Genomic DNA, 12,593 nt, shown 5'->3' with positions numbered 1-12,593 from the left:
GAATTCCCTTGGATGTCCCAGAGTAAGGAGGAGGAGAAAATGGGTGACAGACGGAGAGAGAGAAAAACGGAAAAGAAAGGAGAAAGGGTTATCGGTGAAGTCAGTGAAAGGCAAAGGAGGTGGAAAAGGGCATTTAGATGGCTATTATGGACCAGGCCAGACTCCCTCAAAATATTTTAAGAAAGTAGCCTAGACTGTAACTTTTTCTTATTTTAAAGGCAAATGTGAAGTGAATATCCTAGCTGTGATGCAACTGATCAAAGCAAAACGGAACTTATTTAAACGTTACAGTTGAATCACGAACAAATGAAAGCAAAATTTAGAATAAGTTAACTATTGTAAAGCTTAACTGACCTGATATAGCAACTACTACTGATTAATTCTTCCAATACAGTAACATCCCATAAACATACCCCTTGGCAGAAAGGTAAATTCAAATACAGACTCTTACAGTCAGGAGGGAATGACATCCAGAGAAAAATTTCAGAGAAAGTCAGAGGAATCCTTTACTGAAGCTTGCAACTCTGCTGGACTCCAACATGTTGTGACTGCTACAGCAAAAAAAACTAGAAAAAAACCTGAACTGGGAGAACTGGCCACTCCCCTTCCATTGTTTAGCTATTAATCCCTGGACTCTTCAGCACCACTGCCTTTATGACCTGTCTTCAAAAAATTAAGGACAAAATAACCTTTTTAAAGTGGCAGCATCGTCACATGGCTAATAGTATTTAAAGACAAATCCAAAATTCACATTCCACATTGACACTCAGCCTCTTGGTCAGGTCATGGTTGATTTTTTGAGTTATTGGCTTGCACTTGAGTCTTCAGACTTTGTTATCTGCATTGCTTCACAGCCCACTACTCTTGGAGAAGTGGGGCCCTCCACTGTGAGCAGTCCCGTGCACTTTTCTCATCTGTTGAAGTCAAAATCACTATTCAACATTTTTGATAGCTGCTTTGTAAACTTTGACCTGTTACAATCTGGGAGTAGAGTGTGCACTTTGAAAATCAGATGTTTAGCATTCTGGTGGTGTGACCTATCCAATGCCATTGCCACATGTCTTCAGGTTGCTGTTACTTAGAGGATGGTCATGTCATTTGGCAATGGATCCAAGTGATGTATAAAAGATCATATGTAGGTGACACTGATGGTATTATTCAAGCTTTCTCAGCTATATGCATTACATCGGCCAGGATTCACAACTGTATGGGAACATTGGAAATTTGATGGGGACTTATTAATAGTGATTTCCAACCTCATATAATTCATCTGTAAAAGTCTTGAAATATTTACTAGAAAATCCATAAGCCCATAAATAGGCCACTCAGCCCATTTAGTCTGCTCTGCCATTCAATTAAATTATGCTTGACATGATCCTTAACTTCATTTTCCTGCCTTTTCCCATAACACCTTGATTAAATACCCACTTACCTCAGCATGTATATACTTAATGACTCAGCCTCTACAGTCCCTGCAGTAAAGAATTCCAGAGATGCAATATGCTCAGAGAAGGAATTGCTCCTCATCTCTGTCCTCAATTTGTGACCCCTTATTCTAAGATTATATCCTCTATCCTAGACTATTTTACAAGGGGAAAGAACCTCTCCACATCTACCCTGTCATGTCTTCTAAAAACCTTGCATGTTTTTGAAAGGTAGCCTCACATTTTTCTTACATCTAATGTGTACAGCCCAACCAACTTACCTTCTCATGTGAAAATTCAGCAATTCCCAAGTTCAACCTAGTGGACCTTCTTTGAATTGCTTCCAATGTCAGTATATATTTCCTTTAATAAGGGGACTACATCTGTTCATATTGTTCCAACTATCATCTGACTAATGTCGAGAGTACGGTGCTGGAAAAGCACAGCAGGTCAGGCAGCATTCGAGGAGCAGGATGCTGCCTGACCTGCTGTGCTTTTCCAGCACCACACACTCAACTCTGATCTCCAGCATCTGCAGTTCTCACTTTCTCCTAGTTGATCATCTGACTAGTGCCTTGTATTGTTTCAGCAAGACTTCCGTATTTTATAAATCCCCAGTAGCATGAATTATTTTGTCATGAAAATCAAACATTAGTGAATTAATGCCATTCATCTTTTGATTTCACTCACACATAACATTGATCATATACATAAAAGTCTATTTGTGATGTTGTAATAATTTGCTGTGTTAGAAAATCGGTTTGTACTTACTCTGTTGGAAGTTTGTTTTAGGCATATATCATGTGAAAAAAACTTAATCACTTTTAATTTCTTTATTCCTGTAGGTGCACAAACAGAGTAGTAAGGGTATCACAATTGAGGGCGGTGATGAAGAAGAAGAAGATGATGATGACGATGACGATGACTATGATGATGATGAAGACGACGATGATGAAGAAAGTGAAGACGAATTGGAAGATGAGCTGCAAAATGTTAAACAAGTACCTGAAGCACCCAGGTATCGAATTGCATTGGTAGATTATTTTTAAACTGGTGTATAGATTAGGACAGTTATTACAATATGCAATAGAAAATCCCTTGAAATGAAGACAAATACTTGAGAAATTTGAGAAACAACCCAGTCCTGGAAATCAAAAATTAGGTAATTGCTGTTTTCTGATACTGCATTAAAATGATTCAATCTAATTACTTTGGCAAAGTGAAATTAATCATCAAGTTGTGGCAGGTCAGTTCAGGGAAAAGAAAGGATGTAGATGATTTACAGAGGAACTTTGATTATCCGAACGAGATGGGCAGGCAGTATTTCATTCAGATAATTGATTATTTGGATAATCGATTTGACCATAAACAAGGGAAGCCATACTGATCTAACACTGTGCTCTACCTGAGGGTTTTTTAAAAATCTATAATTTTAGACTAGATTAGATTCCCTACAGTGTGGAAACAGGCCCTTTGGCCCAACAAGTCCACACTGACCCTCTGAAGAGTAACCCACCCAGACCCATTTCCCTCTGACTAATGCACCTAACACTGTGGGCAATTTAGCATGGCCAATTCACCTGACCTGCACATCTTTGGACTGTGGGAGGAAATCGCAGCACCCAGAGGAAACTTACGCAGACACGGGGAGAATGTACAAACTCCACACTGACAGTCACCCAAGGCTGGAATTGAACCTGGGTTCCTGGCGCTGTGAGGCAGCAGTGCTAACCACTGAACCACCATGCTGCCCCACAATTTTGATGAGTCTGCGATTTAAACAAAGTAATCTTTGCTTTCTGCAAATTGCAGGTTAAACTGAGAAGGATCAAACCCTTACCAGCACATAAATATATGAAATCCCAGCATTAAACAAGGTCCCGAACAGCTTCTACAATCACAAGAACAATTGTCAGTTTCCGCTGAACTCAGTGTTGCGATAGAAAGACAGAATCACCGCCTCGCGCATGTGTTTACTTTGCCATTTTTTTCATGAACTGCTCAGTAAAGTGACAGGAATAAAGCACTTGGTTTTGCAAAGGGTTATGTAAAATAATCCAATCACTATAGCTTGTGTTCCTTCGTTTTTGCCAGCATTTTAACATGTTCTTCAGTACAGGTAATGCAAATTCACTTACCTCTTCGATGTAACATTTTTGCAGGACCTTGCGATCTTGTTTGGATAATCTGAAATTCAGATAATTGATACTTGGATAATTGAGGTTCTGCTGTACACCATCAGTCTGATCTCTGAACAAAGCCTTAACTGAGCCTCCAACTCTTTATTTTACAATGTGATGTTATTTGATTTCCCACAATTTGAAGGTTTTTAGCTTCATTGAGTGGACCACTCAATTTAGTGCTAATTTGTGCTTAACTGCGGCCAATATTATTCTGTTGTTTCAATGGTGAAATTTCCCAAAACCAGTGTCACGAGGGGTGACTACTTGTAGGGGAAAAGAGATTTATTTTCATTTTGTCAATCTGGCTAGGATCAATCTCAGCTGTCAGAGGGTTGAGGTTAGGGATAAAATTCACGCTAAGTCATAATGCCCCCAAACTGCAGCTGTGCAACGATCTTTCGTTTCTTAACAGAATTTTTTAAAGGTATGCAAACATTCCAGAGCAGATACGGTATTTATGATACTTAAGGAAATAAGTAGTTGACATTTGATAGTTTCTTCAAGATTGTAGCAAGTTTTAGAACTATGGAAAATGGATTTAAGCGAAAGAGTTCAGAACAAACTAATTTTAAAAGAGGGTAAATGTAGTGATTGGAACCAGCTGGGTCTTGTTGAGTATGAGATCCTTGATGGGGGTTGGTAACCTGGGCCAACCAGGAAAGCCCTGTTTGATGAACATAACCAGAGGAGATTTAGAATCTCCTCTGTTCAGGCAACTGACTCCGAGCTGGCAGACTACAGTCAGTGTACTGTGCACAATTAAATAATGGTTGTACTTGGTGACGAGATACTGGCCATTGTGCACTTGATTCAGTAAATCTGTGGTATGAGGTTCCTAGAAAGGTTGATAATATGGAAATATGATTCGAAAATTCGAAAATAAATAGTTTAGGTGATGGGCATTTGAAAGGTGTTAATGTTTCAGACTAGCCAGATGGATTTCATAAGTTTCCCTGCCCAATGATCCAGTAGTGTATAATGCTAACTACTGTAGAATTTTGCAGCTTCTGATAGTTCCATTAAGTTCTCATTTCAGTCAGTAACTACTTCTTTTAGATAAATGATTCTGAAACATAGTTACAAATTGTCCCTATATTTTACAATTGCAAAATCTATCAAAAAGTAGTTTAGAGATTACTGACTTCTTAACTAGTGTTAATCATTTAATTTATTGTAATCAAACAATTCAGTAACCGCAAGTGTGTAATAGGAATCCAAAGGCTGTTTGGAGTCCCTAGATGTGATGTTTGAATCAGAGTTTTTCACAAGGAATGACAAGCTTGTTTTCATTACATTTGTCGCAGCCTCTTTGTTTTCCACCACATGCAGTTTAATGCTTATACTTAGTTGACAGCATGATGACAGAACGATTACAATATTGAGGAATGTAATATGTACATATTTACTGATAACCGCTCCTCTTTGCTGAAGGGTTTTAAACCTTGTTAGTCATACGATATTGTGTATATCACTTAATTTCAAGAATTTCAAGAATAATAGGAACAAATTAGTTAGCCATTTCTGCACATATGCAAAGTTTACCTTTAGCTCGAGTACAGTTTCATGTGATATCTTGATTATCTTCACTTATTATTAATTTCACTCTGAATTATTCACAAAAAAGTAATTGGATTTGAGACAATATTTGCATAAACAACCAAAAACAAGTTTCAGTTGATTTTTGTAAATCTTGTACTCTTCATCCAGCAAGGTAGATTGCAGTTATATGGAGTCCAGTACTTTTTAGAATTTACTTTCCTTGCAGATCTGGTAATTATGTTGAAGTCTTGGAGGCCAATAGGTGTCAGACTATTGACACCTTTTTATACGAATAGCTAATTGTGTTTTGGTGTTTGACACGCTTGTTTTGAAATTCTTAAATGTACTTAAAACATTTTCAAATCAGACTTACTGAGATATAGAAAAATCACAGTCCATGTTTTTAAAATGGAAAAAGCTGTGTCTTCAATATGGAGGACGGGAAAAAATTGTGGCTGTAAGAGCTGTTCCTTTTTTGAGGCATCTTCAGTGTTGGAGCTGATTTTCCAGAATTTTTGGGGCAGTAATTACTATCTTATAAGCTGTTGCATTGTTTTAGAACTTAAAAATAGATCAGAACAACAGCACGTTAAAAAAAGGGGAAAGAGAGACAAAACAGGTAGCAAATGGGAGGTGAAAAAATGGAGAAGTAAACCTGCACAAGTATATGATCCAGCAGTGAGCCTTCACTGCTGATTGCCTCTACTGTTTAGTTTCAAGTATCTCTGACATTGGAGTTCATTCTAAGAAAAATAAACAAACAGTGAAATTCTTAGCTGACCTTGGAGAAATCAATGTGGGCAGCTCACAACAGGGGAGCAGTAGGTGGCTTATTTTTTAAAGCGGATCTTTACTTTTTTTGGTAAATTGACAATAGTGAATAGATTATTATTTTATTAGAAAGTGATTTAAAGATTTACTTAGACTGTGCTATTGTTTGTATTAGGCTAACTGCTATTTTTGTTTTTTACTGGTATTTTTGGTGGTTCACCCCAACCCTGTTTTTCCCATTGGTCCCATTATTTATATTGCATGATTTTCTATAACACCGTGTCACATGGGAGCGTAGCTAATATGACATAGGAGAACTACCTGCACTTAAGAGGGAAATCGGAAGGGCAAAAAGGGGACATAAAGTAGCTTAGGCAGATAGGATTAAGGAGAATCTAAAGGGATTCCACATGTACATTAAGGACAAAAGGGTAACTAGGGAGAGAATAGGGCCCCTTAAAGATCAGCAAGGTCTCTTATGTGTGGAACTGCAGGAAATGGGGGAGATATTAAATGAGTACTTTGCATCAGTGTTCACTGTGGTGAAGGATATGGAAGATAGAGAATTTGGGGAAATAGATGGTGACATCTTGAAAAAGGTCCATATTACATATCTTAAAATGTATAAAGGTGGATAAGTCCCTGGGGCTTGATCAGGTGTACCCTAGAACTCTGTGGGAAGCTGGGGAAGTGATTGCTGCGCTCCTTGCTGAGATATTTGTATTAATGATGGCCACAGATGAGATACTGGAATACTGGAGGTTGGCTAATGTGGTGCCACTAGTTACAACAGGTGGTAAGAAAAGGCCTGGGAACTATAGATTGGTGAGCCTGATATCAGTATTGGCAAGTTATTGGAGGGAATCATGAGGGACAAGATTTACATGTATTTGAAAAGACAAGGACTGATTAAAGATAGTCAACATGCCTTTGTATGTGGGAAAGCATGTCTCACTAACTTAATTTGAGTTTGTTGAAGTAATGAAAAGGATTGATGAAGGCAGAGCGGTGGATGTGTTCTGTATGAACTTCAGTAAGGCATTCGGCAGGTTCCTCATGGTAGACTGGTTAGTGAGGTTAGCTTACATGGATTCATGGAGAGCTAGCCATTTGGATACAGAACTGGCTCAAAGGTCAGAGATATAGTGGTGGAAGGTTACTTTTCAGACTTGAAGGCTTGTGACCAGCAGTGTACCACAAGGATCAGTGCTGTGTCCACTGCTTTTTGTCATTTATATAAATGATTTGGATGTGAAAATAGGAGGTATGGTTAGTAAGTTTGCAGATGATACCAAAATTTATGGTCTGGTGGACAGCCAAGAAGGTTACCTCAGAATACAATGAAACCTACATCAGATAGGGAGGTCTGCCAAGGAGTGGTAAATGGACTTTAATTCAGATAAATGTGAGGTGCTGTTGGGAGGTCATGTTGCAGCTGTTCGGGACATTGGTTAGACCACCTTTGGAATACTGCATTCAGTTCTGGTTTCCCTGCTATAGGAAGGATGTTGCAAAACCTGAAAGGGTTCAGCAGAGATTTACAAGGTGTTGCCAGGGTTGGAGGGTTTGACCTATACGGAGAGGCTGAATAGACTGGGGCTATTTTCCCTCAAGCATCGGAGGCTGAAAGGTGGCCTTCTAAACGTTTATGAAGTCATGAAAGGGCATAGATAGGATGAATAGCTAAGGTGTTTTCTCCAGGTAGTGGAGTCCGAAAGTGTGAGAAACAAAGCTCGCACACTTCAATAATTTCAGTCCGAGACAAAATCTGAATCAGTAGTGTCCTTTATTTTACACTTGCAAGAGGGTGTGATGGCCACTGTCTACAAGGCAAGGGACACACGATATTTATATAATTTGGTTTCTTTTTTTTTTCATTGCTCCTCCCCTTCCACTTCCCTAAGACCGGCACCCATTACTCCTGTTTATCTCTTGCCTTATCCGGCCTTGTCTGTGACAAAATGCTTATTTCTGGCCTCACAAGGCTGTTTGACCTCATCTCGCTGTAGGTCATTGTCAGGCATATCCTTTCTTCACCATTATCTACTCCCTCCATCTGTACCTCCCCCTGCCATACTGATCCTTATGACCCTTTTAATTGGGGTTTGTTCCTGTGTTTCTGTAAAAGTGGGTAATAGATGTTTATACCTACTGTTTGTACAGGCATATCTAGCTTAACTTCCTCCCCTCACAGCACCTTATCTATTCACCTGTAATATCTACCATTGTTTTGCAGTCACGTTTCATTCTTGCATACAATTTTAGCTAATACAAAAACAATTAAGTATTTCCTCCACATAGTTTCCATTCTTGTTGACTCAGCTCTTGGCTGAAACAATTACACACTGCTGTGAGTTCCTTTACTTTGTATAAGTAATTAGAATTGCAGAAGTAACACTATTTTTCCTACATCCCACAAAAGTGTGGTGATGGAAAAGCACAGCAAGTCAGGCAGCCTCCGAGGAGCAGGAAAAACGACATTTCGGGCATAAGCCCTTCATCAGGAATAAGCCTTGTGGGCCGGGGGAGCTGAGAGATGAATGAGCGAGGGGTGGGGCTGGAGGGAAGGTAGCTGTGAATGTGATAGGTAGATGAAGGTGGAGAGGAGGGTGGAGCAGATAGGTGCGAAGGAAGGTGGACAAGAGGACGGTGCCGAGTTGGAGGCTTGCGACTGCAATAAAGTTGGGGGAGGGGAAATAAGGAAACTGGTGAAATTCACATTGATCCCGTGTGGTTGCAGGGTCCCAAGGTGGAAGTAGAGGCGTTCTTCCTCCAGGCGTCGGGTGGTTAGGGTTTGGCGATGGAGGAGGCCCAGGACCTGCATGTCCTTGACAGAGTGGGAGGGGGAGTTAAAGTGTTTAGCCATGGGTTGGTGGGGTTGGTTGGTGCAGGTGTCCCAGCGATGTCTCCGACCTATCACCTCCTACCCCCCCCCCCCCCTTCATCTACCTATCACATTCCCAGCTACCTTCCCTCCCAGCCCACCCTACTCCCATTTATTTCTCAGCCCCCTGGCCCACAAACCTAATTTCTGATGAAGGGCTTGTGGACGAAGAGTCAATTCTCATGCTGTTTGGTTGCTGCCTGACTTGCTGTGCTTTTTTAGCACCACACTCTCAACTCTGATCTTCAGCATCTGGAGTCCTCAGTTTCTCCAAAACTAGAGAGCATAAGTTTAAGGTGAGGGGGGAAAGATTTATAAGGGAACTGAGGGGGCAACCTTTTCATGCAAAGGGTGGTGCATGTACGGAATGAGCTGCCAGAGGAAGTGGTGGAGGCTGGTACAATTACAACATTTAAAAAGTATCTGGACAGGTATATCAATAGGAAGCATTTGGAGGGATATGGGCCAAATGCTGGCAAATGGGTCTAGATTAATTTAGGATATCTGGTTGGCATGGGCGAGTTGGACTGAAGCATCTGTTTCCATGCTGGACAGCTCTACAACTCCATCACTGAATCTCCTGGGCATTTGGTTAATGTAAAGTAAAATTACAAATAGATGTATCTGAAGCTAATCTGTCAGACTAAATATAGATTGCTTGGCTTTTCCTTCTATTAGGCAAAAGTGAGGACTACAGATGCTGGAAATCAGAGTCTAGATTAGAGTGGTGCTGGAAAAGCACAGCAGGTCAGGCAGCATCCGAGGAGCAGGAAAATCGACGTTTCGGGCAAAAGCCCTTCATCAGGATTGAAGGCGTAGTTAGGTTTCCATCTAATATGAGGAGCCAGAAAGTACAACTTTTTGACCACTTAAATGTGTTTCCGATCAGGAGGACATTCCATATTTGGGGAAAGAAGGGAAGTGGATAAGTGTTTATTTTTCACTCTCACTTGTGAGGGTTATGTTGTGGCTATATTATCTTCTGGAATTCTCCATGTCCTCTCTATTTTACTTGTTAAGGAGGTCGACTCTCCATGTCCGAGGGTAAAGGACAGAATATAATTTCTTTAAAAAACTATAAAATAATAATGTTTTCAGGCAGAAGCAGATTGTCGTTGTTCTGTCCTTCCAAAGTTGCTTTTACATTCCATGCATGCAGGTTCTGTGCGTCTGTTGTTGTTGCTGCCTGATAATTTTAGAGCTAACACTTATATTGACTCCGACTAAAGATTCAGGAGTAGTTTAACCAATAGACACACACCAGGTGGAATATAGTGGTAATGTCATTAGGCTAGTAATTCTGCGACCCAAGACAATACTCGGGGACATAGATTCAAATCATACCATGGCAGCTGTTTGAATTTAAATTCAATTAACTTAAAATCTAGAATTGAAAGCTAGACTCATTGGCCGCGAAACTAGCATCTACTATCAGAAAGATGCATTTGATTTATTTAAGGGTTGTTGAGTCATATTAGTAGTGTCCCTACATCTATGCAAAAATATCTCTGAATAGGTTGATTAGAAAATACCTAGTACGCAATATAGATAACAAAAAAGTTATAAACAATAATATGGTGGGGCATAGACAGGGTAGATGGGAACAAAGGTTTTCCCTTGATAGAGAGATCATTGATGGGGGCATAGATTGAAAGTAAGGGGCAGGAAGTTTAGACGGGATTAGGAAAATCTTTTTCATGCAGAGAGTGGTGAGAATCTGGAGCTTACTGCCTGTAAACGACGTTTTATGCATTTCCAACCTCCCTGCTCTTAAATTTCATGCCTCAACCAATAAAGACAAGGATTCATATGCTCTCTTAACCATTTTATCTACCTGTCCTGTTATCTTAAGGGACTAGTGGACATGCACATCAAGGTCCTTCTGATCCTTGGTGTTTCCCAGAGTCCTACTGTTCATCATGTATTCCCTTCATTTGTTTGTCCTACTCAAGTGTATCACTTTATAAATGTGAAGAGTTAAGTATACATTTTCCATTGAGGTAGGTGCATAACACATCTAGAGAGGTGGTCACACCAGAACTGAAGAGACTGGCGGAAAGAAAGGAATGGGTGACCACCAGGTAGTCATGGAAAAGCAGGAATGTAGTGCAGCAGTCCCCTGTGGTTCCACTCACAAGTCGGTTTTCATGCTGGAAGCTGAAGAGGGACTGGTCCTTTAAAGGAGTGCAAGCTGAGCCAGGCTTCTAGCTGCACAAGCAGTCTGACTGTACAGGAGGGGAGTAAGAAGAAAGGAGGAATAATAGTGATATTTGGATTCATTAGTTAGGGAACTGACAGGTGTTTGTTTGGCTGCAGAAATAACTCCTGGATCATGTGTTGCCTCCCTGGTGGCAGGTCAGGGATATTAGTGAATGGCTGCAGGGCATCCTGAAGTGAGAGGCTTATGGAACAGAAGTTGTGATACACATTGGTACCAATGATACAGGTAGAATCAGGAATGAGGACTTGCATCAAGAGTTCCGGGAGCTAGGCAGTAAATTAAGAAGCAGGATCTCAGATGTTGTACTCTCAGGATTACTCTCATGCTAATAAGGACAAAAGTAAGAGAATAGGGCAAATGGATGTATCACTCAAGTGTTGGTGCGGGAGGGAGAGTTATAGATTATGGCATCACTGGGACGATTTCTAGGGAAAGTTGGGCTTCTACAAGTGAGATGTAGATGCACGTGAACTGGAATGGGACTAACATCCTTGTGAGTTGCATGTGCTGTTAGCAGGAGTTTAAACTAGTTTAGCAGGGGCAGGAGATACAACGTGAGTTCAGCCATGAGGTATCTTCAAGTAGTATGGCGAGGCCAGATGACTTCTACTTTAATTCCAGGAGCATCAAAGGTAAGACAGATGAGTAAAGAGCATGGAGTGACATATGAACTGCAGTTGTAGCCATCATAGAGAGGGGGACAACACTAGCAACTTAACATTCTGGGGTAGAGGATCTTCAAGCAGGACAGGGTAGGATGCAAAGATAGAGATGGTGTATTATTATAAAGGAGGTGACCAAGTGTCTGGACAAGGGTAGGACAGTTGATGTAGTTTACATGGATTTCAGCAGGCATTTGACAAGGTCTCACATAGGAAACTGACAAAGAAAAAACTCATGGCATCCAAGATAACTTGGCAAGATAGATTCAAAATTGGCATAGTGATAGGAGATAGAGGGTGGTGGTGGAAGGTTGTTTGTGTGACTGGAGCCCAATGAACTGTGGTCTACCACAGGGATCAGTGCTCATTCCCTTACTGTTTGCAATATTCATAACTGATGTAGATGACAATGTGAGAGGCATGATGCGTAGGTTTACGGATGATACAAATGTTAGTTGGGTGGATGACTCTGATGTAGAAGATGTTAGGTAACAAGAAGACATAAATGGATTGGTCAGATGGGCAGATCAGTGGTAGATGAAGCTTATTAAAAATTCATTCGTGGGATATGCATGTTTCTGGCTCGCCAGTAATTATCTGTTCATATTTGTTATATTAGTTTATATTAATGTTCAAAGGAATATGCTGTGTGCTGTGATCTGTCACTGTTTGGGATGTACAGCCTAAATACCTGGCATCACACGTGCCACATTACTAGTTTGTGTTTTGCCAATATCCTGTTATTGGTGCTCCATTGCACATTTCCTTACAAATGTTTCCTTTTGAAGTGGATACCCAGTTCCCATTTTCACTTTGAGTGAATCTGGTTCCTTCATATTTTGGGCAATGAATTCCAGATAATAATTCAATGTATGATGAAGTATTCTCCTCACCATCTCTCGAGTTCTT

General features: G+C 40.4%; 1 protein-coding gene across 1 annotated transcript in view; it reads left to right on the top strand.

Annotated features, from left to right (window-relative positions):
* The window catches only part of nphp1 (nephronophthisis 1), a 151,044-nt gene that overhangs the window by 51,345 nt on the left and 87,106 nt on the right, over nucleotides 1-12,593 (top strand). Inside the window, exon 7 of the mRNA XM_043687174.1 lies at nucleotides 2,270-2,442. Coding sequence (XP_043543109.1) covers nucleotides 2,270-2,442 — 173 coding nt within the window. The remainder of the gene's footprint in view (nucleotides 1-2,269; nucleotides 2,443-12,593) is intronic.

The sequence above is a fragment of the Chiloscyllium plagiosum genome, chromosome 3 (genome assembly GCF_004010195.1).
Source record: "Chiloscyllium plagiosum isolate BGI_BamShark_2017 chromosome 3, ASM401019v2, whole genome shotgun sequence".
NCBI classification, from domain to species: Eukaryota; Metazoa; Chordata; class Chondrichthyes; order Orectolobiformes; family Hemiscylliidae; genus Chiloscyllium; species Chiloscyllium plagiosum.
Note: the sequence above shows the minus strand (reverse complement) of the source record. Positions and strands in the feature narration are given on the sequence as shown.